The 25,593-nt window shown below is 40.7% G+C and overlaps 1 protein-coding gene and 1 long non-coding RNA gene across 4 annotated transcripts in view; one reads left to right on the top strand and one right to left on the bottom strand.

Annotated features, from left to right (window-relative positions):
- The window catches only part of LOC116045188 (anoctamin-9-like), a 35,920-nt gene extending 19,026 nt beyond the window's left edge, over positions 1 to 16,894 (top strand). For all 3 annotated transcript variants that reach the window (XM_031292708.2, XM_031292709.2, XM_031292707.2), the window contains exons 9-24: positions 1,650 to 1,743; positions 3,791 to 3,851; positions 4,403 to 4,485; positions 5,429 to 5,533; positions 5,626 to 5,790; positions 9,492 to 9,528; positions 10,622 to 10,733; positions 11,815 to 11,869; positions 11,973 to 12,070; positions 12,240 to 12,436; positions 13,824 to 13,976; positions 14,732 to 14,876; positions 15,037 to 15,156; positions 15,257 to 15,350; positions 15,442 to 15,554; positions 16,614 to 16,894. In XM_031292708.2, coding sequence (XP_031148568.1) covers positions 1,650 to 1,743; positions 3,791 to 3,851; positions 4,403 to 4,485; positions 5,429 to 5,533; positions 5,626 to 5,790; positions 9,492 to 9,528; positions 10,622 to 10,733; positions 11,815 to 11,869; positions 11,973 to 12,070; positions 12,240 to 12,436; positions 13,824 to 13,976; positions 14,732 to 14,876; positions 15,037 to 15,156; positions 15,257 to 15,350; positions 15,442 to 15,554; positions 16,614 to 16,647 — 1,666 coding nt within the window. In that variant the 3' untranslated portion in view covers positions 16,648 to 16,894. The remainder of the gene's footprint in view (positions 1 to 1,649; positions 1,744 to 3,790; positions 3,852 to 4,402; positions 4,486 to 5,428; positions 5,534 to 5,625; positions 5,791 to 9,491; positions 9,529 to 10,621; positions 10,734 to 11,814; positions 11,870 to 11,972; positions 12,071 to 12,239; positions 12,437 to 13,823; positions 13,977 to 14,731; positions 14,877 to 15,036; positions 15,157 to 15,256; positions 15,351 to 15,441; positions 15,555 to 16,613) is intronic.
- On the bottom strand, positions 12,195 to 20,420 carry LOC116045189. The gene is made up of 3 exons (XR_004103875.2): positions 20,127 to 20,420; positions 17,828 to 17,831; positions 12,195 to 12,205 (listed from the first exon to the last, which is right to left on the bottom strand). It is a non-coding gene; the product is annotated as an uncharacterized LOC116045189 (long non-coding RNA).
- Positions 20,421 to 25,593: the final 5,173 nt, after the last annotated feature.

Genomic DNA, 25,593 nt, shown 5'->3' with positions numbered 1-25,593 from the left:
CTGTTGCCAATTGTTATCCCCTGTATTTGCCTACTAAATGTAATTGCTATTGCTAGTAGTTCAATAGCTAGTATGAGCAGAAGTGGTGATAGAGGTGAACCTTGGAGGCAACCTCTTGTGATATTGAAGGGCTAAGACACCACTTAATTTGTCAGTACCACAGCTATAGGGTTGAGATGTAATAGATCCAGTTATGGAAAATATTTCCAAAACCAAATCAAGCTATAACGTCAAAGATATAAGTCCACTCAACCCTATCGAAGGCCTTCTCCACATCAAGCGAGAGAAGAGCTGTGTTTTTCTTCATTTTGGCAGTACATTGAGAACGCGCCTTACATTATGAAATCCTTGCCTTCCCTTTACAAATCCATTTTGGTCACCCCCCCCCTCAATACTTGGAATTACACCCTCTAGCCTTTTCGCCAAACATTTTACTGAGGATTTTTGTATCAGTGTTTATTAAAGTTATAGATGGCATATTCTCACATTAAGTGTTAGGTTTTCCTGGTTTTGGAAGCAGGATGATTAAGGCCTCTCTTATTGAGGCCGAGAGATAGCCATTTTGGTAGGGTTCTAGATACATCTCATAAACTGGAGTTGCCAATTTATCTTTAAAGTATTTATATAAGTCAATTGGGAGGCCATCTGGCCCTGCTGCTTTCCCAGCCTTCATTGCAGCTATAGCTTCTGATATCTCAACCATGCTTAATTGTTTATCCAGGCCTTTTTTACTTTTCCTCAGAGTTTGTTTAAAAATTCCTTCTGGACATCCGCATTAGTAATGTAAGCTACTGTGATTTGTAGAGATTTTCATAACATTTTTTAAAAGCTGTATTAATTTCCAGCGGGTCAACAATAGTATTTACATTTGCATCCTCAATGAAATGTATCGCCCTTTCGGTTGCCTTTTGTTTACCCACCATGCAAGAAGTCTACCCGGCTTTTCTCCCTGATCATAAAAATGTAGCTTGAGCCTTAATAAGTTCGCAGCAGCCTTATTGTATGTTATATGATTATATTGAGTTCTAAGAAGTCGTAACTGATTTTTCATTTTGTCCATCCTGCAAGCTTTTGTTTTCAAGCATTTTGATTTTGGATTTTTGGATTTTTCAGATCTCTAATTATTTCCTGTGCTTCTGTTTTCTTGCTTGTGTAGCTCATAATTTGACTTCTAATAAATGCCTTCAAGGCTTCATATCTAATTGTGGCTGTTGTCTGGGATGTGTGCAACTCAAAGTTAATATCAATTTGTTTGCAGAATTTTTTTTGTCCTGCATCAATTTTATTTGAAATATCCATTTAGGAGATTTGCGTATAAACCTTGGCTCCACATAAGAACCTTTTATTTTGATGACAGTGATTTATTCATTGATGGATTTATTTACGTTTGAAACATGAGTTAATTCAGTTAATGAGTAATCACCTTTTGAAGGTCACATAGAGTGGGGTGCTGAATGTACCAAGTGGTGTGAGGATTGTACTTAGTTTTGACAATTGTAAGTTTGTTTCAGTAAATGTGCCAAATCGATTGAGAAAAACTAATCATGTTTTTTTCTGAAAAAAACATGCTTTTTCTGAATTACTGGCACAACACGAGTAATGTTTTATTTCTAGGAACCTTTAACCTTTGTCTCTGTGTGTGTCCTCAGTACGGAAGTGTGTCAGTCCGACATAATTATGTGTCCTCGCTGTGATAAGAGATGTACAGTGTGGCAGCTGTCCGAAACCTGCACCTATGCTAAGGTAAACTCATCTCATGTCACTTTATTCTGTTGATTTGATCCCTTCAACCAGCTGATGTCACTTTAGGAGTGTGAATATAACTCACAACTTCATCCATTACTCACTTAAAATGGATTGTAATACACAAACTAGTTCTGAAAATCAACACAAATTGAAGATAATGACAACAGCTCTGTTGGTATTCAGATATATTGACATTTTTACTGATAACACAACTTCAACTTTTAACCTTCTCGCTTGATAAAACCCATGTTTGTAATGCAGGCTTTATGATAGAAATTTGATATTTTAGGCTGAATCCGTATAATATTTTCTCAGCATTTAGAAAGCTCCTCCAGAACTATCCAAGAGGACATTATATGACTGTTTTGACAGACTGTGTAGTAGTAGTGCTCAACATCCTCCCGGACGCATTCTGCATATATGGTTACAATCTATCAATAATTTTGTCATCCTAATTTTCTATACTGTAATTTTAATATGTTGGTCTATTCTGTACACACAACATCTTTTGCATGTCTGTCTGTCCAGGGTGAGGGGTCCCTCCTCTGTAGCTCTTCCTGAGGTGCCGCTTTAAATATAATGCTTCATCATTCATCAAATCCATTCAGCTCATCAGCTAAAATCTGTGCAGAAAAAACAGAAATGAAAGAACAGCATTTTTCTTGTATTGTGGAGTAGCTAGTTAGCCCTAATATTAGTGTGCAGTATAAACAGGAAAAATAATAATGTAATTTTGTTCTAACACAACCCTGTCTGCAAATAAAAATAAACCTAGTGGGATTAGTGACAAAGGTTGGGTTTGTGCTTTATTAATGTTTTTCAGATTCAGATTTCAAACAGAATATTAATGTTGTTAAATGTAACACTGTCTCAGGTAACAGGTTGGCTGGGGGCGCTGCCGGACAGGCCTGCAGTACCAAGTTACAGCTGCTAATATATGTTGGAACAGGATAAGGGTTATTGAATTTACCACAAACCAGCTGACACAAGCAGGATGCTGCAAATATGTCTTAAAGTGCTCATATTATGGTCATTTTTAGGTTCATAATTGTATTTAGAGGTTGTACCAAAATAGGTTTACATGGTTTCATTTTCAAAAAAACACCATATTTTTGGTGTACTGCAGCTCGTCTTTTCACCCTGTGTGTTGAGCGCTCTGTTTTAGCTACAGAGTGAGGCATCGCACTTCTGTTCCATCTTTGTTGGGAGTCGCACATGCGCAGTAGCTAGGTAAGGACTACCAGCCAGTCAGAAGCAGAGTATGAGGGCGTGCCACTCTAGCAGCTAGGCGAGCATTATAAAGTGTGTTACAAAGTGACGCACGCTCGTCACGGAAGTAAAGGCTGGACTACAATAGAGCTGCTTGGAGCAGTTTGTGAACAGTGTTTTCTGTTGGAGATGGTAAGTCGATTTGGAGGGGACTTTGGGCTTTTTCACTTTGTAAACCTATTACATGCTCAAAAAAGATATATAAACACAATAAAAGCCAAAAAGCATAATATGAGCACTTTAAGTAAGTGAGGGAGTTGGGTTGGGAACCGGAGGGTCGCCGATTTAAGTCCCAGTACGGATCAAAGTACAGAGTGTGGATTGGTAGCTGGAGAGATGCCAGTTCACCTCCTGGGCACTGCCAGGTGCTCTTGAGCAAAGCACCGTACTCCCTCAGCCGCTCAGGGCGCTGGTCCAGCACTGGCAGCCCACTCACTCTGACATCTCTCCATTTGTGCATGAATAGCTCCTGAGCATGTGTGTGTGTGTATTTCAGGCCTGTGTGTAGTGAATTAAAAAAAGCAGTGTAAATTGTAATTTCCCCACTGGGGATCAATAAACAGTATAAATTATAAAAATTAAAATAAATAACAAGGGCTTTACCATCTACTACAGTCCATATACTGTATTTGAGTGACGAAGAGGTTAGTCAGGACTTTAGACACAGACATATCCCTTGTTCAATGAAAAGCTGGTACTGCTATTTATCTGTGTTTGTGTGGTATTTATAATCTTTCCTCTTGATGGGACATATGATGTGTTTGTATCCATACAGGTCAGCCACCTGTTTGACAATGAGGGCACTGTGGCTTTTGCTATGTTCATGGCAATCTGGGGTGAGTGTGATTTAAATTAATGTGATGTATTGTGAATTGTAATGTAATGTGATCTACTCTGGTTTCTACTAGGAATGTAACAATGGATCGTGAATCGGTTAAAAATCGATAAATGTGTAACGATAATAACCGGTTGAGATATAAAAAAAATGAATCGTGATGCAATTTTTAAACTGCATAGGGTGTAATCTAGTTTTGATTACAGCTCTTTGACTTCCGACGTCACTACATCTTCTTAGTTATTATTTATTAATTTCTTTTTATTTAAGATAAAATACAATTTTAGTTGCACTTTTGACAAGTGGACACATCTGTTGTTTTGCATAGTTTATGTAAAGGAACATTTTCAGTAATTTATCTGCAACTCATTCTGTTAAAAAATCGTGAGAAAATCGTATCCTGAACTTAAAATCATGAATCGTATCGAATCGTGAGTTGAGTGTATCGTTATCCCTAGTGTTGAATCTAAAGTTATCTACTCTGGTGTCTAATCTGACTTGATCTAACTAATCTAATGTCATCTACTCTGGTGCTCGTCTCTGTGTTTTCAGCCACTCTGTTTATGGAGCTGTGGAAGAGACACAGAGCCAGACATGTTTCTGAGTGGAAGGTCTATGACTGGTGTGAGGAGGAGGTACGACAGACAAATCTGAGTCTAGATCCTGGGTAGTTATCTGTAGTGTTCTGTTGCAGTAATTGCATCCCTACAATATTGTGATGTGCAGGTTCCAAAACTGTATGAAAATTGTTAAAGAAAGTCCATTCTTTATGGGGTCAAACTGAACTTAGTGGAACCTAAAAGTAAATGTCTGTATTATATTGTATTTGAATCATGAACATGAACCTAACATAACATAAGAAGAAAGAATAAATCTGAAAACCATAATTTAAAAACAAGAAAACTGAAACTTGCAACCCAAGGTGCATTCATGCTTTTGTTTTATTTAGTTTTTGTCGACTTTGAATGAAGTGTATTTTGCGATGATAAAATTATTATTTATTTAAATGGACTTCGGTGGCTTTGGCAATAGGGATGTTTTTGTGTGAAACAAAAAGGATCTTTTCATCTTTTCCTTTCCTTTTAATAAAAAGGTGGACCTCTGTTGGGATAATTTCTATAATATTGTCAGACATTTAGAACACTAATCTGAGCCTGTCAGTGGTAAAACAAGCATTTTGTGGACGTAAATTGAAGATATGCAATTGCCCAATAACTTACATTGTAGCTTGTTTCGGTGCAGCCATGTTGAAAATCCCAAGTTAACCTTTAATATTCAATAAAGTGTATACACGATATCCAGTTTTAGATTACTATTTTTTTTAGTAATCTAAAAAAAAATCTTTGTTTAAATTCCACTGAGCTCAGTTTAACGGCATAATTCTTGACCTTGGAAAAATCTAAACTCAAGGTCTACTTACTGGCTTTTCTGGAGCTTTATCCACATCTCACGGTCTTTATTATTGCATAGAGTTTTCTAAAGAAAGTCCTCTCCTCTGCGTGTTCCAGGACAGAAAAATCCTTGTAATATAACGTTAATGTGTGAGTTGGATCTCAGCTTGAGTGTGTGTGTTGACAGGAGGAACTGATTCTGGAAATAGTCAATGATCCAAACTGTCAACCCAAACAGTTCAGACACTCCTACCTGCGCAGCACTCTGGTCCTCATTCTAGTAACTCTTATGGTAAGACACACACACACGCACACACACACACACACACACACCAGTGTCAGCAGGAAGAAAAAATGACATGTTGGTGATTGTTTGTGTTCTAGCTGATGCTGATCATCGGTCTCGCTCATGCCCTGGTGGTGTTTCGAGTGGTCGCCGCCCCCTTGATGTCTGAGGGCAAATGGGATTTTATCAAGGACCATGCCAACATTGTGGCTGTGATACTTGGAGCTGTGCTGCACTATGTTACCATTCAGATCATGACCAGGGTATGTATACTTGTATCCTGATCCTAATGCTCATGCATTTACACAATGTTGCTAGAATAGAAAGAACAAGAAATAAAACACCTTATTCCGAGTTGGGAGTGTCAACACATTATTTCAATATCACACCAGATAAGCAGCCGGAAGCGTTCTGTTTTCTGTTCGTGGCACGTTTGTACCCTGAGTAGTATATGTTTGAGCGGGCTTTAGTTGCATGCAGGTAAACAGTACCGTCTGACAACTATTTAGGTTTTTATTTTTATATGCATTCATATAAAGATATCTGTTCATAGAGACATCGCTCTCTCAACACCAATTCCATTCTTACGCCTCAAGTTGCTAATCTGACCCGGTGCACAGTAGAGGAAGTCTTGGCCTGGGTGTCCGCTGGGTACACTGGAACCCTTGAAATATACTTCCACTATGTTACTTTTTATTTTATCTGAAAACCTGCTGACTCATCAGGTCTTACACACTGACAGATGAATTCACAAAGAATGTATTGTGGCCTCTGACAGCACCATGAAATGCTTATAACTTGTAACCACTATCTGCCCCGTCTTAAGGTCTGACTAACAAAAGATATTGCGCTTATGATATTACATAGCAAACATGGCCATAAGGTTTTGCAGCTAAGTGCAATTTTCCTTTTTTTGCGTCGGATTGTAATTATCCATGTAGCAAAGTATTACGAGCCATGGGTGCTAAGTGCAGAGGCATTTAAAGGTGAAAGAGAGATTTAAATTAGTTTGATTTAAATGTTTAATGGCAATACTCCAACTCCATGGCTCAATATTGAAAGGAGCTTGGTGTCACCAGTTCACTTGAATAAAATTTTACTTACATTCCTCTCTATTGGAAATGTAAACTGAAATATGATCAAATAGCCTACGCAATTAAAATTTTTCGAATTTTTAAAAGATTTATAATAGGAAGTTACAGTGGCATGCCAACACACAAATATTCTATAACAATTCATCAAAGTCTGGAGGACAATATTTCACTTCATCGCATTGGTATAGCTCGGGTATACATATCTTCAGAGATATCGTAAATGACATCGGTTTAAGAAGTTTCTTTTTTTTTTCTTAAGTCCTAGTCAACTTGTTATACATACAATAATTAACTTAATCAGGAAATTATCTGCATTACCTAAATGATGTGTCTCTGTAATTTATAAGGATCTGTTAGAATACTCACAAAATCCAGTAGGTAAGATTTTACAGATTTTTCGTTATCATTATCCACCAGTGTCTAATGGTAGGTTCGCATGAGAGGCAGAAGACACAAAGTGGTGGGGGGATATCACACCGTCCGGCTGTGTCAGTGCGTCCTTTGTCCCCCCCAGTAATTGCACTGATGTTGGGAACCAAGACGTGCTTGTGCACTCTGGTGCCACCTGAATGCGTGCCAGGACGGGAGAAATCAGGGGGACCGGGGAAAAAGCGTAGAGAAGGGCTCTGTCCACGGTCGCTGAGAGAAGGCGTCCACTTTTAGTGGGGTAGGTTTTCTCGCGCATTCATGGAGAACGATAGTTACGAATTGTAACTCCAGATTCTATGAGTATAGGCGTAGCCCTCTAAGAGCTGTCGCGATTGGGTTAATCCCTTCGCGCATGCGCAGTCGTGAAGATTTTCTTTCCCGCCCTTGCGTCCAGCACGGCCTCAACTACGACATGACAGACAGTGCCGACACTGTTGAGCGAGGCGTGATGCGTGACAGCAGAGCGCTCAGTGCGTCCAGCCTTGGCGCTGACAGTCTGACTCTCATGATCCATGTCCACACCCAGATAAACTATTGTCTGTCGGGGACCAGTGAGCTCTTTTGCCAGTTTATGGCAAAGCCCAGTGCCTGAAGGTGCTGCATAGTTTCCAAGGTGTGGAGCGCAGCCTCCTCGCGGGAGGGGCCAAAACGAGCAGATCGTCTAGATAAAAAATGCATTTTTTGCGTAACGGGTGGAGTGCCATCTCCATGCACTTGGAAAACGTGCGGTGGGCCAACGAGTAACCGAACGGCAGTCGGTTGTACTGGAAATGGGCCCCCTGAAAAGAGAAACGCAGGAATTTCCTGTGTGAATTTCCATGTGAACCACTCGTGCCGGCGCACACATTCCAGTACATGCTTGACTGTCAGCATGTGGAATGGACGTTCTGTGATGTACCAGTTGAATTGGGACAGGTCGAGGATGAGACGCATCTCGCCTGTCCTTTTTGGTGTGAGAAGATAACGGGAGTAAAACCCTCTGTTCTCCTCCCCCAGATGAACGCGAGAAATGGCCCCCTTTGTCAGCGGCTCCTCCAGCTCTGACGCCAGGGTGGCTGTCTCTGCCTGAGATGACATAGTTGTCTCCAACACACCAGTAAAGCTGTGCGAGGCGTGTGGCTTCTGCGTCTGCGCGGCGCCGCTTGTTTTGAGCGGGCGCTCACTCCTGCTCCCTGCCTACATGACAAGAGAGCGGAGGAACTCTGCGTACAGCGGCGGGCCGGTGTATGCTTGTGTGGGGAACGACTGTTTGTTTGTCAGCGTGATGCTCAACAAAGGCTGCTTGGTTGAGGGGAAACTGCTCTTTAGATACAGGGAAGTGGCCGTTGTGGTTTCCGCTCTCAACTGGGGTGAAACAGACGTTCCCCATGCCCCGTCATTGCCAGTGTCGCTGCTGCTTGCGGGGTGGCTCGGGGGGCGGGTTAGACCAGGTGGGGGCTGCCCGCATGGTTTTCCGGCCCCGTGGAGCCTGCCGACTAGGTCAAGCAGGCTGCCGCTGCGGGAAAGGAAGGCGGGGCGGAGGCTGAAGCCCTGGAAGAAGCAGCCGCAGCAGTGGCTGCGGGGCGTCTCCTCTTAGGGCGGTTGTTGTGGTGCTGGCGCTGTGGTGGGGGTGCCGCACTCCATGAACCGAGCCTCCATAGTCTCTCTGTATCCTCGGTTGCTTGGCTCATGTGGGACGTGGCTGTCTGTAGGCGGGGCCCAAATAGCCCATCGGGAGCTATGGGGCTGTCCAGGAGCTCATGTCTCACCTCAGCGGGTAGCTGTGACATGTGGAGCCAGATGTTGCACTGGGCCACAGTCTGCCACGCCATAATCCGAGACAACGCCACCGTGGATGCTGTTGTCAGAGTGAGGATGGCACTCATTGCCTTGCCAATCTCCGTGGCTAGCTCCGGGGGAAGCGCCCCCAGTGTGGTGGCCATGGTGGAGACAGCAGAGGCTAACAAGGCGATGTTATTCTGTGCTGCGAGGCCCTGGGCTCTACACTGGTGTGAGCGGTCAGTAACCTGCCATACATGGTCTCGGGGGGGACGGAGGTGTGGGCTTCCGGTGCCTGAAGAAGGTGGCTCTCGGAAGCAAGATGGACGCCAGGCTCTGCTCCAGTGAACCCGTGAACCTGTGTAAAACGTGCGTAGCAGGAAACCGGAGCCTTCAGTTTCCCGGGCTCTGAGGTCCAGTTTTCCCAGGGGGGGAAGAGGGAAAACAGGAGGGAGAACCATCTTCTGGGGGAGTCGAGTCGTTGGACTCGAGCCTGTCGAAGGGGTTATTTTCGTATTATATGTTGTGGATGGTCATTGACATTTTATTATGGGTCATTTAATGTCATGAAAAAATATTGAAAATGTGTTGGAACCCTGTATAAAGGTCTACCTGACGACAATGTAATAACTATGAAATCGCTCATGTCTTTCTTTGTCTCTCTCTTTCAACGTCACGTGTAGGTCAACAGATGGGTGTCCCTCAAGCTGTGTGACATAGGTGAGAACAAAGTAGTATACTTTATTGATTATGTTGTAGCAGGTATACACATGCAATAAAAGATATATAAATGCATTGATACTACGGAAGCCAAAAAGTGCCATGCTTGCAACAATTTCTTTTAATGCCGTTATCACAATCATTATTTCGTTAAAAAGACCTTTGTTATCTAGACCCACTGGGTCGTTGCCGACCTGTTATGATAATTCGGTTCGTTTTAGCATTGTGCATTAAAGTACAAATGTCTTCTTTTATTCAATAATTCAATTAATTGTATGGAAACCATGAGCATTAAAGCATGATTAATTCATATTTACCGGAATAATAAACAAATGAAAGTCTCACATGTACCTATTTCAAGGTATCCATATACAGTAGGACTGTTTTTTTACTTTTGAAAATGTCTGTATTGATAGTGAGAATGCTTGATTTTCAGTATGGATGTAGTCAGAAATGTCCTCAGCGCAAATGTATCATTATTAGGATTTTTATTTCACCAACCCCAAAATCATAGAATAAAGAAATTTTATTTCCTGGTATTTTCTTTTTAATTTATAAGGGACACAGGTAACATGTTTTATAGTTCTTATGAATATAATGCAATTATTCTTATTTCCGTATTTTGTATATACTCTTAGTTAACACCTTATTTTGAAAACTGGAACGTAGTTACACGTGTATCCTTAGGCTAACTTCACCAAGTGCATCACCGTTAGCTCGATCTAGGCCGTTTGAATGCATTTACTGTCGGCTGATTTGACCATTAAGATGCAAGTGACACTGTGATGACTGGAATGGCACTCCTGATCTCTGATTAACATTAAGTAGGCCCTAATAAAAGGAGATATTATTTTGTTTTCTCTTGATAATGGGTTGATTATCTTATTTTCTTGAGATACAAAATCATGATCGTGATCTCGAGATAACGGCATTAAAAAAAGCAAGCACAGCCTTTATCAGCTTCCATAGATTTCACCATAGATTAAAAACAAAGTCTACTCAAAATATCTAAATACATTCTAACTTTGAATTTGAGACAAAATCAAATATTCAAAGACATTTTCATATGCTGTTTGTGTTTGTTTGTATTCAGAGAAGACAAACTCATTTGCTGCCACAGAGAGGAGCTTTACAGTCAAGATGTTCACCTTCCAGTTCTTCACTCTCTTCTCCTCACTCTTCTATGTGGCCTTCTTCCTGGGCAGGTACTGTCTGTCTGTCTGTCTGTCTGTCTGTCTGTCTGTCTGTCTGTCGTTCCTTCCTTTCTTTCTTATTTCCATTCCTTTCTTCCTTCTTTTCTTCCTTCCTTTTTTCTTTATTTCCATTCCTTTCTTCCTTCCTTCCTTTTTTTCTTTATTTCCATTCCTTCCTTCCTTCCTTCTATTCTTCCTTGTTTCCTTTTTCCCTTCCTTTCTTCTTTTCTTCCTTGTTTCCTTTTTCCCTTCCTTTCTTCTTTTCTTCCTTACTTCCTTCCTACCTTCCTTTCTTCCTTCTTTTCTTCCTTAGTTCAATTTTTACCTTTCTTGCTTCTTTAACGTTACTTGTTTTGTTTTAAGGTTTATTTTATTTATTTAAAAATAGACAATAAAGCACGGCCTGCTTTAGGGGTGTGGCTACACGCCAACCTGGCAATCATTACAATCATTAGCAATGGGTCTCCATGGCACTGTATACATTCAAATAGTTGTTAACTTTTTTATAGGTGTTATGCGTGTTTTTGGCTTAAACGTTGACTATCTTACTGTTTGTTTTCACTTTATCAAAGTTAAAAAGATTTTGGCCTAAAAATGTCTTGTTCAGCATTCGGTAGCACCTTGCCAAACATGCTAGCTAGCTAGCACTAGCATTAGCTGGTAACTTAAAGGAAAGTCTGCCGATGAACGGTGCCAGTACCGGAGGTCCGTGTTTACCCACTGGTAGAACTCCACTGGATAACTTGCGTCAGCCAGTTGAAAATTGGTTTCTCTCCCTCCCTCGCTCAAATGAACCAATGCGGTATATCTACACCAAGCTCCGCTCTTTTGTCCGAATATGGCGACGGTCAAAATGCAAAATGCTGGCTGTAGAATGGCAGTCCGCAAACCAATGGGTTTGTTTCTTCTCAGATTTCTGTGTTTACTGTGTCTACTATGGAAGTTGAGATGACTACAGCTCATTCATTTAAAGCTTCACCTTTTTATATATAGTTGCTTGTATCATTTTTAAACTAGAGGATCTGTCTCCAGCCTTAAGTTTAGAGGGTTAAATGTTGATTGTTGATGTGAAGCTAATGTTTTGTTGTCACAGGATAAACGGCCATCCAGGGAACTATGTGCGTATCGCTGGATGGAGACTGGAGGAGGTGAGGAGATTTGAGGACACTTTTTAGCTGTTAGTCATTTATACAGCATGCATGCACGCACCACAGTACTAACCCTTAGATGTGATCTGTGTGTGTGTTATAGTGCCATCCTAGTGGTTGTTTGACAGACCTCTTCATCCAGATGGCTGTGATCATGCTGCTCAAACAGACTCTCAACAACATCTTTGAGTTTACTGGGCCGTGAGTTTTCATTCTTAAAGTGCTGTGTTTTCATTCAACATCTCCTGTAAGGCAGGAGGTGGAGATAAGTTAGTGTCCAGTCCTACATAGTGTCAACCCAGAACTCTTTGGAAAACAAAGTGTAAACATGTCAGACTTTGCATTCATGTGAAAATGTTGTGTTTTCCAGCTGGTTGAAGAACTGTCTGAGCAGAAGCCATGCAAAGAAGCTGGAGAGGAAGTGTGGTCACTGTTACAGGAAGGCCTGCCGTGATGAACAGGGACGTGTTGAACCGTGTGACATCTGCAAACTTCGGGACTGGCTGTGTAATTACCACCTGGCAAACACGGATGCCTTCAGTCTGTTCAATGAGTACTTGGAGATGGGTAGGTCCACAGTCTCCCCATGACCCACACGCCTGACTCACTAGTTCGAAGGTTGATAGTATCCTTGCACCCGACAGTACCCTGACTAAGACATGTCAGCACTAGTGTTAGGGTTAGTTTTCATTAGTAGTGTGGGGTTAGAGTTAGGTTTGGAGAGGGATCGGCTACACTCCAAGAATTTAGTCCATGGTACATAGGCTCAAGTAAAACTTAATATAAAACTCCTCATGATAAAACATAAAATATCAGTGCCCTGTCCAATCCTCTTGGTTTTGTTTAGGCGCAAGTCCTGGCATGCTTGGGTGAACCGGTCCTTGCTGCATTATTAGCGAACAGCATGTCCAGGATGATAAGTGGTCTGACCTTTGCTTTCAGTTGAGCAAAGAGTTTACCGGTGATTCTGGGTAGACAGATGCCACTGCAGTTGTTACAGTCACTCCTCCTTCCTTGTTCTTTACAGAGTGATGAAAGTAGCATCTATCACGTCCTGTTGGACAGCAGCGTCCCTCCAGCACAGGCAGAGTAGCTTGTTGAGTTTGTGAAGAAGAGCAAGCTGTTGCAGGATGTTGATTGATTTGCTTAGCTTCTTAGTTGTCTCTATTACATTACAAGTTGACGCACTACATATAAGCCCCTTAGAATTTCCTGTGCCTCAGTGGTGATGATATATATATATATAATTCATTACCAACCCAACTTAGAAACATTGATTCATTCCCCCATTTCAAATTGCAACTCAAAACACATCTGTTTACACTTCTGTTCCATTTGATGTCAATTGCTCTGCCTCTTTCTGTTGTTGTTGTTATTGTTGTTGTATTCTTTATTTTTTGCTGTTTTTAAATGTCTTGCGTATCCCTGTACGGTGTCCTTGAGTGCCGAGAGAGGCGCCTTTAAATAAAATGTAGTATTATTATTATTATTATTATAATATATATATATAAGCTGAAATACACTTCAGCAACCTGCACTGAAAAGGCAGCTAGAAGCTGAGATCAAGGCAGCACTGAGGAAAGTCAGCCAGCTATCAGCTACAAAAAGTTGTGATGAAGAAAGAAAAAGGACATAGGAAGTACACCAAACTGTCCGTACCAGTGGCATTGAAGACTGCCAAACAAAAACTCAGAGCTCTGTCTACTCCCCTGAAGAGGTAAACTACAGAACTAGAAGCCAGGAGAATAAACAGAATGTTCTTTATTCAAAGTTAACTCTCAGTGGTAAGGCAGTGACGGGACATGTCACGGTCTGATGAACAATAAGTTACCAGAGTGAGAAACGCAAGGTATTGTGAGCTAACATTACGTATCGAGTAACGTTAGTACAGGGGGAGTGACAGACTGTGGCTGGAAATCGGAAATTTTACTAACTTATGGTCCATCCCCACCAGTGGTCCAGTTCAGTTTCACCACCATATTTGTGGCAGCGTTTCCCCTCGCCCCCCTTCTGGCTCTCATCAACAACATCTTTGAGATCCGCCTGGACGCCATCAAGATGGTTCGCCTGGAACGGCGGCTGGTTCCTGGGAAGACTAACGACATCGGTGAGTGTGTGTTGTCTGTGTTGATATATGTGTCAAAGGTTTCTGTGTTGAGTGAGCTGCTACGGCATAAAATTTACATTACTGAATCATTTCAGTAATACATGATAACAACAGTGCCTGAAATGGGCCAGCACTGAGTCCGGAACTTCAGTTTTTTGTCCACATGAGTACCCTTACTTCTTATAGCATACCGCAACGTCCTGTGGTTAGTAGGTATGCACCCCTAAACACCTGTGAAACTGCGTCTCTGTGGAAACACATATCAGCTTAACACTGAGAAAACAGTGCTGAAAGTCTCCTTGTTAACATGGATCATTGTATTAGATAAACATATTATTGTAACCCTGGTCTCTGGAGGCTACTGTGCCCCTGCCTGACACAGGAGGCCCCCTTTGATGCAGTGCGCAGCTGAATATTTTCTATATAGCCTATATTTCATGTAGTCTTGATTTTGGTGGTTATTTATGCCTACATTTGCAAATGTAGTTCTTTAAGTAAATTGTATCACACCGCAGTCAACTTTGATCAAAGTGTGAAGATAATGAAGATTTTTACAGTAGGTCTTGTTTGTCTTGTCTTGTTAGACAGCAAGACAGCTCAACAACTAACAGATTGTAATGACATTTACCTTTTGGGGTGCTGATAGTGTGTGTGTGTGTGTGTGTGTGTGTGTGTGTGTGTGTGTGTGTGTGTGTGTGTGTGTGTGAGATATCACTGTGTTCTGTGTGTAACAGTTCTGTCTCTCCTGTCTGCAGGTGTGTGGACGAATGTGTTGGAGGTCATCGGTGTGTTAGCAGTGATTGCTAACGGTCTGGTTATTGGAGTCACATCAGACTTTATTCCACGCCTCGTCTACCGTTACCATTATGGCCCCTGTACCAATGGAAGCACTCAAACACAGTCAGTCATGTTTAATTTAATTACAGTTTTTAATTTATACTTTTTATTGATCCCCAGTGGGGAAATTACAATTTACAAGTTACAGCTGGTAGAAACACCTAATAACACGTCAGCAGCCTGTGGTGTATCTCATCATGATTGTTTTGTGCTCTTGTTGCAGCTGCATGCAGGGCTACATTAATGACACTCTGTCCACGGCTTTTATGACACACCAAGCAGTTAAAAAGGACTTTGGTTTAGAACAAATGGTCTTAAACGGCTTCAACGTCACTCAGTGCAGGTAAGAACACCTTACTCTTACTCTTACTGTACTGTACGTGGTCAGATCTGATAAACAGGACAAACTGTGTGTGTGTTTGTGTGTATGTGTGTACATGCAGCTACAGAGACTACAGGAGTGATGAGGACTACGCTCTGACTTCTCAGTTCTGGTTGGTTTTAGCTGTGCGCTTTGCCTTCGTCATCTTGTTTGAGGTTTGTACTCTTTCGGTTAGACAGTGTTGTCTATTTGAACTGAACCTACAGTTAAAACGTTTCTGTGTATTTCTTATGTGTTTTTCTGCAGCATGTTGTGGTGGTGTGTAAGTTCATAGCTGCCTGGTTCGTCCCCGACAATCCCACTCAGGTGAAGAATGATCGGATGCACGACAAACTGGCTCGGCTAAAAGAGGAGATACGGTAAGTCAGCAGTACTACAGTCAAGAGATGAAGCTAAAGCTCTGAAAATACAAAATCATGCAGTGGGAGCACTGTCAGAACATCTTCTAAAGCTGTAAAACGTTATCTGCAATTGACAGAAACTGTAGGCCAGTAATTACCAACCAGAGATACGTGTACCCCAGGTAGTGCTTCTACAGTTGCCGGGGTTATGTGGAAAGAAGTAGAGCAGCTCAACTAATTTGAAAAAATAGAAATGATTTGATTGGATATATACACACATATTAACACAAAGTCAACCGTAACACATGGAATCTACATTTTGCCGTTATGTAAGAGTGTGTGAAAACTAGTGAGCAGGCGAGCACAAAAGTTTAGCTAAAAGTAATGAATAGGTAGTAGAGATAACTATCTAAAAGTAATGACTAAACAGTTCGAATGATTAGCTAAAGTAATGGAGAAATGGTTAAAATACTTGAAAGTTAAAAAAAAAGATAGCTATTGGTTAAAATAGTTTGCTAAAAGTAATGGCTTAAAGTAACGTTAATGGATATATGGTTGAAACATTCAGCTTCACTCTAAGTAGTAGTATGGTAGTGCGATTGCTGACTAAACCAACCTCAATATTGACAGTTCAATTGTATGAAAAAATTAACTGTTTATTAAATGTAAATTTTTATTAAGTGAATAGTGTTATACATTTGGTTGGGAACCACTGCTGTAGCTGTGATGAGGTGGACATGTTAAACAGCATGTTAGCATTAAGGCTGTAAGCAAGACAACCACTACGTTTTATTGTACATAGTTCATATCTAAAAACTCTTGTTTACTTTGGTTATGGCTTGCCTTTATTCAAATAAATGCAGTAAACCACAACTCTTAATCTAAACACGATTGTTTCCAGAGAGGCTTAGTGTCACTGATATGTTCAGAGACTTTTCTCACGTCTCTGTGGATCTCCACCTTCACCCAGCTGACAGTTTGACTTTTTTTACATCATCACAATCTCACAGTGACACCGGTGTGGCTCCACACTCTTCTTCTTATTCTATAATGTGTGCGCTTTTGTTCTTATTTCAGTGCAATGAAACGCAGCAAATCAACAGAAGTCTGACCAACAGCGGACCTCAGATCTGCCTCCACTGATGAGTCCTGACTGGTTTTTATGTGTCAAAGGGAAATATGATGTATTCTTTTTATAATTTATATTTGAGACTGGACTGTACTAAACTCCAATGTGTGAGGTGTCAGGGTTTCATTGGAATTGTTTTACTCTGCTGATTTGTCAATACACAACCTACATACCTACATGTAACAACACCTAACAATCGTGATGTTTTTATATTAAAATGTAAGATATATTATTGTCATTTAATATTGTTAATAAGTTGTTGCTATTCTAAGAACCAGGGTCACAAGTAGGGATGCACCGATCCGACTTTTTCAGTCCCGATACCGATGCCTGGGCTTTGTGTATCTGTCGATACCCGATAACGAGCCGATAACGTTGTTGAATTAATAATAAACTCTATACCTTTTGCACCTTATACCTTCCTTCCACCATGTGGAAGAGACTAAAGGCACCAGACTTTCCTAACTAAACATTACTTTCCTAATTAAGACAAAATAACATAGATGTAATGTATAGTCCTTCTCCCCAGACTGATAAGTATGCTTGTGTACAAAATGCAACAAGCTTAACTGATATGTGCTGGGTCCAGGCTGCACGCCTAGTGGCACTAATGACTCTTTCCAGGACAAGCCTGGGCCCTGTGTATTAAATTCTTCTTCAATCTATGTTGTAATAGGTAATAGAAAAAGAATGGTGAATCTGCTAAGTAAGAAAAAGAAGCACTTAACTGCCAACTTAGCAAATCTAGCATCCATTCCTCCTCAGCCACAGCCTGTCCCAAAAAACAAGACAGATAATTATTTGAACACACTAACACTAGCCTTACTAAACGTCAGGTCTTTGGCGGGTAAATCATTTTTAATCAATGATTAGCACAATCTTGATTTTATGTTTTTAACTGAAACCTGGTTAGATCATAATAACAGTGATGCTGTTCTAATAGTCAGCTCCCCCTAACTTCAGTTTTATGAGTGAGAATAGAGTGAATAAGAAAGGAGGTGGAGTCGCCATTTTGTTTAATGACTCATTCCAATGTACTCAAATATCTTATGGAAACATTGCTTCTTTTGAATATGTGGCTCTTCAGCTAAGGTCCTCCCCTCGAGCTATGTTTCTAAATATCTACAGGCCACCTAAATACTGTGCATCCTTCTTTGACGACTTTACTGAACTGCTGTCTATAATCTGTATTAACTTTGACTGTGTAGTTATTGCTGGTGATTTCAACATTCATGTTGACAACCCCCAGGATAGAGGGACCAAAGAACTGTGTTGTATTTTTGAGAACTATGGAATGACTCAGCATGTGACGGAGCCCACACACAACAAGGGGCACACTCTGGACTTGATAATTTCGAAGGGTTTGAACATTTCCAAGGTTGTGGTGACTGATGCTGCTCTGTCTGATCATTCCTGTGTTTTCTTTAATGGCACTATCTCAGTGCCCAAAAGTGTCCAAACAAAGTTAATAAGAAAACGGTATATCACTGACAACACCAGTGAAACATTCATTCAGCTATTCTCGTCCACACCCACCCTCTCAGGGGTCTCAGTCACTGAGCTTCTAGACAATTTCAATTGTAAAATTACAAATGTTATTGATGCCATTGCTCCCACTAAAGTCAAAGCTGTCTCTGGTAAGAAAAGATCTCCATGGAGAAATGCCATACTGGTAAGAACAGAAAAAAAAGAGTGTCGAAAAGCAGAACGCAGGTGGCGAAAAACTAATCTCCAGGTCCTTTACAACACCTATAAAGAGAGACTTCGCATTTATAATTTGGAACTGAGGAATGCAAGGCGGTCCTTCTTCTCGGACATTATTGCCAAAAACAATAATTCACGTGCTTTGTTTGCTACTGTCGATAGGTTAACAAACCCTCCAGTACCAGTAGCATCTGAACTTTTATTCACCAAGGCCTGCAATGATTTTGCCACCTTCTTCAAAGAAAAAATTCAGAAAATTCAAAAGTCAGTGCTTCCGTATCACGTACAGGGTATGTGTTGTCACAGTGTCCAGGCAAAACAAATTCCAATATGACACAATTCCATATGATTAACCATAAAATCCTGGAGGACATTATACAACATCTGAAAACCTCCTCCTGTTGCCTTGATATTCTACCAACGCGCCTTTTCAAAAATGTCAGATCTTCTACAGATTATAAACATGTCTCTCAGGTATCTTCCCACAGGCCCTGAAAACTGCAGTCATTAAGCCACTCTTAAAAAAGAACAATCTGGACACGTCACTTATGAGCAACTATAGGCCAATATCAAACCTTCCATTTTTAAGTAAAATCATTGAAAAAACGGTTTCTCAACAACTCAACCTTTTCTTGTCACTAAACAACAGTTTTGATGCCTTCCAGTCGGGTTTTCGACCGCACCACAGCACTGAGACAGCTCTTGTTAAAGTCTTTAATGACAAAAGCCTTTGCAACAACAGACAAAGCCAGAAATCTTGGTGTAGTCATGGACTCAGACCTGAATTTTAACAGCCACATTAGGACAATTACAAAGTCAGCCTATTACCACCTTAAAATATATATCAAGGGTTAAAGGACTTATGTCTCAGCAGGATTTGGAAAAACTTGTCCGTGCTTTTATCTTCAGTAGACTTGACTACTGTAACGGTGTCTTTACAGGTCTCCCTAAAAAATCAATCAGACAGCTGCAGCTGATTCAAAACGCTGCTGCTGGAGTCCTCACTACTAACACCAAGAAAGTGGATCACATCACTCCAGTACTGAAGTCTCTACACTGGCTTCCAGTGCCTCAAAGAATTGATTTCAAAATACTTTTGCTGGTTTATAAATCACTAAATGGTTTAGGGCCAAAATACATTTCTGATCTGCTGCTACACTATGACCCACCCAGACCTGTCAGGTCGTCTGGGACAGGTCTGCTTTCTGTCCCCAGAGTCAGAACTAAACAGGGGTAAGCAGCGTTCAGTTTTTATGCTCCACATATCTGGAACAAACTCCCAGAAAACTGCAGGTCCGCAGCAACTCTCAGTTCTTTTAAATCAAAGCTAAAGACCTATCTTTTTCATGTTGCCTTTCTTTAAATAACTGTTCATTTGTTACACTGAAGTTGCATTGATGACACTGTATGACATTCTATAACTGCTCTTTAATGTTTAATTTCTTATACTGCGCTGTAACTTTTATTCGCGTATTTTATCTCTCAGTTCTTTAATTTCTTATACTGCACTGTCAATTTTATTCTTGTCTTTTATCTAGTGGTATTTTTGAACAGATAACTGACATATTTCTGAGAATTTCTCCAACGCGGGTGTGACATAGATTAAAAACAGGATTTAGAGGAGGAAGAGAAAAAAATTTCCTCCGGCTATGAGAGCTATGCGAAAGCCTCAAAAATACAGATAACGGACGTATTTCTGAAATATTACCTCTCAAAAAAACACGGGTGTGACAATAGATTATCCATACAAGGACCACGTCTGTGAACTAGGTCAATAAGAAAGACAACGTCTGTGAACTTGTCAGATATTTCTGTGAATTTATCAAGAGACAGACTGTGAACTGTCCCGGATTTAGCAAGGTTTACCGAGATTAAGCTTTGTAGCGACGGCTACATCGTAGTGAAAAGTAGAGCTACTGCAATCTTGTAATGGGTAAGGAAAATACCAAGTCACCTGAGCCAAAAGGACCTGTGGTCGGAGAAATGTTTTTTTGTTTTTTTTTTTTATCATTTTTACCTGCTCTTGAATGTTTTAATTTGTTTTTTTAATCGTTTTCTAACTGCTCTTTAATGTTTTATGTAAAGCACTTTGAATTGGCCTGTTGCTGAAATGTGCTATACAAATAAAGCTGCCTTGCCGTGCCTATTGAATTCTTATTTATTTGTAAACAATTGTCGAAAATATCATGTAATCAAACTTCTTAAAATAAATTTAAATAAATATAGGTTTATAATGTCTATTCTACTGTCAGGAGTACATAGAATATCACAAAAACATTTAAATGTCATCATGTTTACTAAAAGCTTTGATTACTAAAGGGTTTGCTTGGCTCCACAACATTATACAATAAGGTTATATGAAGGAGAATCCATGAAACAGTTACAGAATCTAAACTATTTTTATTGTGCAAAGTAGTAAAATAAACTTAAATCGAATTAATACACATACAAACAACTTTAACATTGTTTCCCTTTCAAAACAAAATAGTTGTAAGATAGTTGTATATATGGCCTTGGCCACAGGTAAGTTAGGTTGTAGAAAAGTGGGCGACTGAACATAGCTCCGCTGTCAGCCTCCTTCGGTGTTTAAATAATGTTAGCAGGTTGGCGGACGTATTTCAGCGAAACTAGACATCTTAAAACCAGTGTTTTAATCATTGCTCTGAACCCGTCTTTCTCAACGGTCTGTAGCGGGACTGTAGGTGGATTGTTATTGCGTTCATAATGTTGCCCCGCTGCATGCTTGAAGTGACATGTCTTTAACGTTAGTACGGCCGAGTAACGTTAGGGCAACCAAGTAATGTTACAGCGACGGGCAACAACGGTGGCTAAATTATGTCCGATTTTTTAGAAACAAAAAACTTCGGAACAACAGACAGCTCCTCTCTTGAGCATACGTTGTTCTGGTGTATCTCCGGTCTTTCTTCATCCTCTAACTTTCTTCTCTGTTCTTGAATGTGCGGTAGCGACCGGAGCCTCTCCCAGCTTAACAGACTGTTATGCTACCTGGCTAGCTAGCAGCTACTAGCTGTTACCCAACAGTCCGGCAGTGTAAATTTGTAAATGTAAAATGATTAGTGTTAAAAATTGTTTAAGTCACAAATTGTTGTGTGCTACGGTGTTTTATCCTAGTCTAAAAAATTATAGGAGGGCCCTGAGAAATGCCAGATCGGACTATTACTCAACACTTTCTTTTCAGCACTGTAGCCAGGCTGACAAAGAGTCATAGCTCTGTTGAGCCATCTATTCCTATAACTCTGAGCAGTGATGACTTCATGACCTTCTTTAATGATAAAATTATAACAATTAGAGAAAAAATTCATCACCTTCTGCCCACAGCTTCTAACGGCTCAATATTGGGCGCAGGAGGACTAGACAGAACGATAAGACCTGATACATATTTAGACGGCTTCTATCCTATAGACCTCCAACAATTAATGTTAAGGGTCTCTTCAGCTAAGCCAACTACCTGTCTCTTAGACCCCATTCCAACGAGGCTACTTACAGAAGCACTACCCGTGGTCAACACCATATTACTAGATACGATCAATATGTCCTTATTAACAGGTCACGTACCGCAGTCTTTTAAAGTAGCTGTGATAAAACATATTCTGAAAAAACCCACCCTCGATCCTGAGGTCTTAGCCAACTATAGACCTATATCTAACCTCCCCTTTCTCTCCAAAATCCTTGTCGCTAATCAATTGTGTGACTTTCTGCATAGAAATAGTCTATTTGAAGACTTTCAGTCAGGATTTAGATGGATGCATTATAGCACAGAGACGGCACTGGTGAAAATCACTAACGACCTTCTAACTGCTGCTGACAAAGGACTTGTCTCCATACTTGTCTTATTGGACCTTAGTGCTGCATTCAACACTATCGACCATACCATCCTGTTACAGAGACTGGAACATTTAGTTGGCATTAAAGGAATCGCTCTAAGCTGGTTTAAGTCCTATTTTTCTGAGCGATCCCAATTAGTTAATATTAACGATAAACCATCCAAATACGCTAAAGTTAGCCATGGCGTTCCTCAAGGCTCAGTGCTTGGACCAATTCTATTCTCTTTATATATGCTTCCTCTAGGCAATATCATTAGGAAACACTCAATTAACTTTCACTGTTACGCAGACAACACCCAATTATATCTGTCAATTAAGCCAGACGAAAGCGGTCAGTTAGCTAAACTTCAAGCGTGCATTAAAGATATAAAATCCTGGATGACCCACAATTTTCTGATGTTAAACTCAAACAAAACGGAAGTTATTGTGCTGGGACCCAAGCACCACCGAACTTCATTATCTAAAGATATAGCTACCCTAGATGGTATTGCCCTGGCCTCCAGCACTACTGTCAGAAATCTAGGAGTCATTTTTGACCAGGATCTGTCCTTTAACGCCAACTTAAAACAAACCTCAAGAACAGCCTTTTTCCATCTTCGTAACATTGCCAAAATCAGGAACATCCTCTCGCAAAACGATGCTGAAAAACTAGTCCATGCATTCATTACTTCCCGGCTGGACTACTGTAATTCTTTACTATCAGGCTGCTCAAATAAGTCCCTCAAGACCCTCCAGCTGATCCAGAATGCTGCAGCACGTGTTCTGACAAGAACTAAGAAAAGAGATCATATTTCTCCTGTATTAGCTTCTCTGCATTGGCTTCCTGTAAAATCCAGGATTGAATTTAAAATCCTTCTCCTGACCTACAAAGCACTAAAATGCTTGTTACTAACCTAGCTCTGGGGAGTTTTCTCCCCGGAGTCCCTATGCTTCTTCTTCACCCAGAACATCGCCTTGGAATTGGGTGGCACCTACACCAGGATCCTGGGTGCAGCTGACGCTATGGACTTACTACACCCTGCTACGCTCTGCGATTCCCCGCAGTGTCCGACTGCGTCCTGCTGCGTCCAACCGCGTCCACCCAGGCTTCTGTGCCACACCACACCCCGTAACGCCCTGCTGTGCCCTACTATAACATGAACTACTACGACTACCATTGTGGTCACTGTTTCACTATCTTTATTATGACTATTATTGCCACCATTCACCACACCCCCAACCGGTGCCGTCAGACACCGCCTACCAAGAGTCTGGGTCTGTCCGAGGTTTCTTCCTAACAAAAAAGGGAGTTTTTCCTTGCCACTGTCGCAATAGCTACTGCTAATGCTTGCTCTTGAGGCAACCACTGTAATAGTTGGGGCTTCGTAAACTACAGAGTGTGGTCTAGACCTACTCTATCTGTAAAGTGTCTCGAGATAACTCTTGTTATGATTTGATACTATAAATAAAATTGAATTGAATTGAATCCTGTTAAAGAGAGTTAGTTGTGGGTTATTAATTGTTGTGTTATAAAGTTACTACCATGAGTGAGAAGGGTACGCAGTTAACAGGGCTCCCAGTATACTGCCCAGCATTATGCTGCTGACAAACGACGTAGGATGTGCTGCGAGGAAAAAAGAAAAAAACCTGGATCGGCCCGTGGATCTGTTAATTTTTCTGATCCCCAAACCAGCTATTTTGTCAATATCGGGGCCGATATCCGATCTTAATATCGGATCGGTGCACACCTAGTCACAAGTTATCTTGGTAGAGGAGCAAATCAACAAGTTTTAACCAGGGTTAGATGAGAACATCATTACTGCACATCAGGGCCTAAAGTTAACTTTTACCAGCCACTTTGTTTTTGTCTTATAAAGGTAAAATACAGGAAATGCATGAGCATCGTTCTTGAACTGTTGGGTGGGGGCTTACAAATGGGGGGGGGGGCAGGTAGCCTACTTCCTAAGGAAGGAAGCAAAGAGACAACGGTACACACTTCCTGTCTTCTGTCTTCTAAATGGGCGTGGCCTTGTTTGAAAGTGTTATCTGTGTTGCCAGATCTCGCAAGAGTTTGTTCCTGAGACAGAAACGGGTCTTAAACAAAGTAAATTTTCTCCTGATGTGTCCATCTGAAAAAGACCATTTTAGTGTCAGTATGTTCTGGAGATGAGTGGCTTGTAAAAGAATGGGTCTAATTATTTACTTTGGTGACTATGAGGCAAAAGAATCAGTCATTATCTGTGTGAACATTGAGTTCTCACTGGAATCAATACACTCAGGTCTCCTGAAGAGGCGTGGCCATTGCGAAACCCACATGACACAGATACAGGAAATTACTCTGAGTTGGGGTGTCTCGTATCTAAACCAGGAAGTGCTCCGGGCTTTGAAGCAAATATAACAAGCGGCCAAACTATGGAATTGCAAATTCCAGCCCTTCTCGTGATGCCCTCAGGCCCAAAATAACTTTTTTCCTGTAGACTTACAGGCAGAGAAAGAGATGTCTATAAGTCGTCAGTGAGTTAGACTGTGGGCAGCAATGAGAGTATATTTCTTCACGTTTTGGAAAATAAAGTTCGCCAAATTAAATATTAAAAGCAACTTTTTGGATGTGTACATTGGATGTGCCGGCAACTATCAGTAATTTACCTTGATACTGAAGAAAGCTTTAAAAACAGAGGATTCTCAGATAAGTTCTGCAGCATTCCCATTCCTGTCCCAGTGCAGAGACTATGCCCAGTAAACCCATACAGTAAGTTACACTGTGCTGCAAATTGATCTGGTCTTTAATTTTCCAAAATACTTTCTTCTATATATATATATAATAAATTCATTAAATCCGGTAGCGCCATTGTCCAAGTGTGTTTGCTGCAAGTTTGTCAAGTGCAAGACACGAATAGGTCAGCAACTTCCTGGTCACACAAATCAAACACAATAAATATGAAAATCACAATTCAGTCTGTGGCCCACTTTTTCATTTCCTATTTTTTAAATTAGCATAAAATTTTAAGTATGAAAAACAAGCCGTTATTAGATTTTTTAAATGTTGTATTTACAACAAAATAATGAATAATTTCAAAATTTTCCAATTTTGGATTCCCAATTGAATATAAAACGATCGAATCATACATAGGTTATGGCTTTAGAACATCCTTTTAGTTTTTGATTTGTTTCACTGGATCCAATCATAGTGTTGTGACTTGGCAGGATTAGTAAGGTATTACATAATAGATTAGCCCTGCAGTAAATACAGGCAGTGTAATTAATAATTTGGTATTGGTTAGATTGTTTGGGGACACACTTCTCCATCATACTCAAAAATCCCATGGAGAGCAAAAAAAATATTTTATTTAACAAACTACATGTCTTGAGTCTGGACCGTCTAAAGGCTGTACAGGCTGGA

Source organism: Sander lucioperca, chromosome 3 (genome assembly GCF_008315115.2).
Source record: "Sander lucioperca isolate FBNREF2018 chromosome 3, SLUC_FBN_1.2, whole genome shotgun sequence".
NCBI classification, from domain to species: Eukaryota; Metazoa; Chordata; class Actinopteri; order Perciformes; family Percidae; genus Sander; species Sander lucioperca.
The sequence above is the reverse complement of the archived record's forward strand: the minus strand, read 5'-3'. Positions and strand labels throughout refer to the sequence as shown.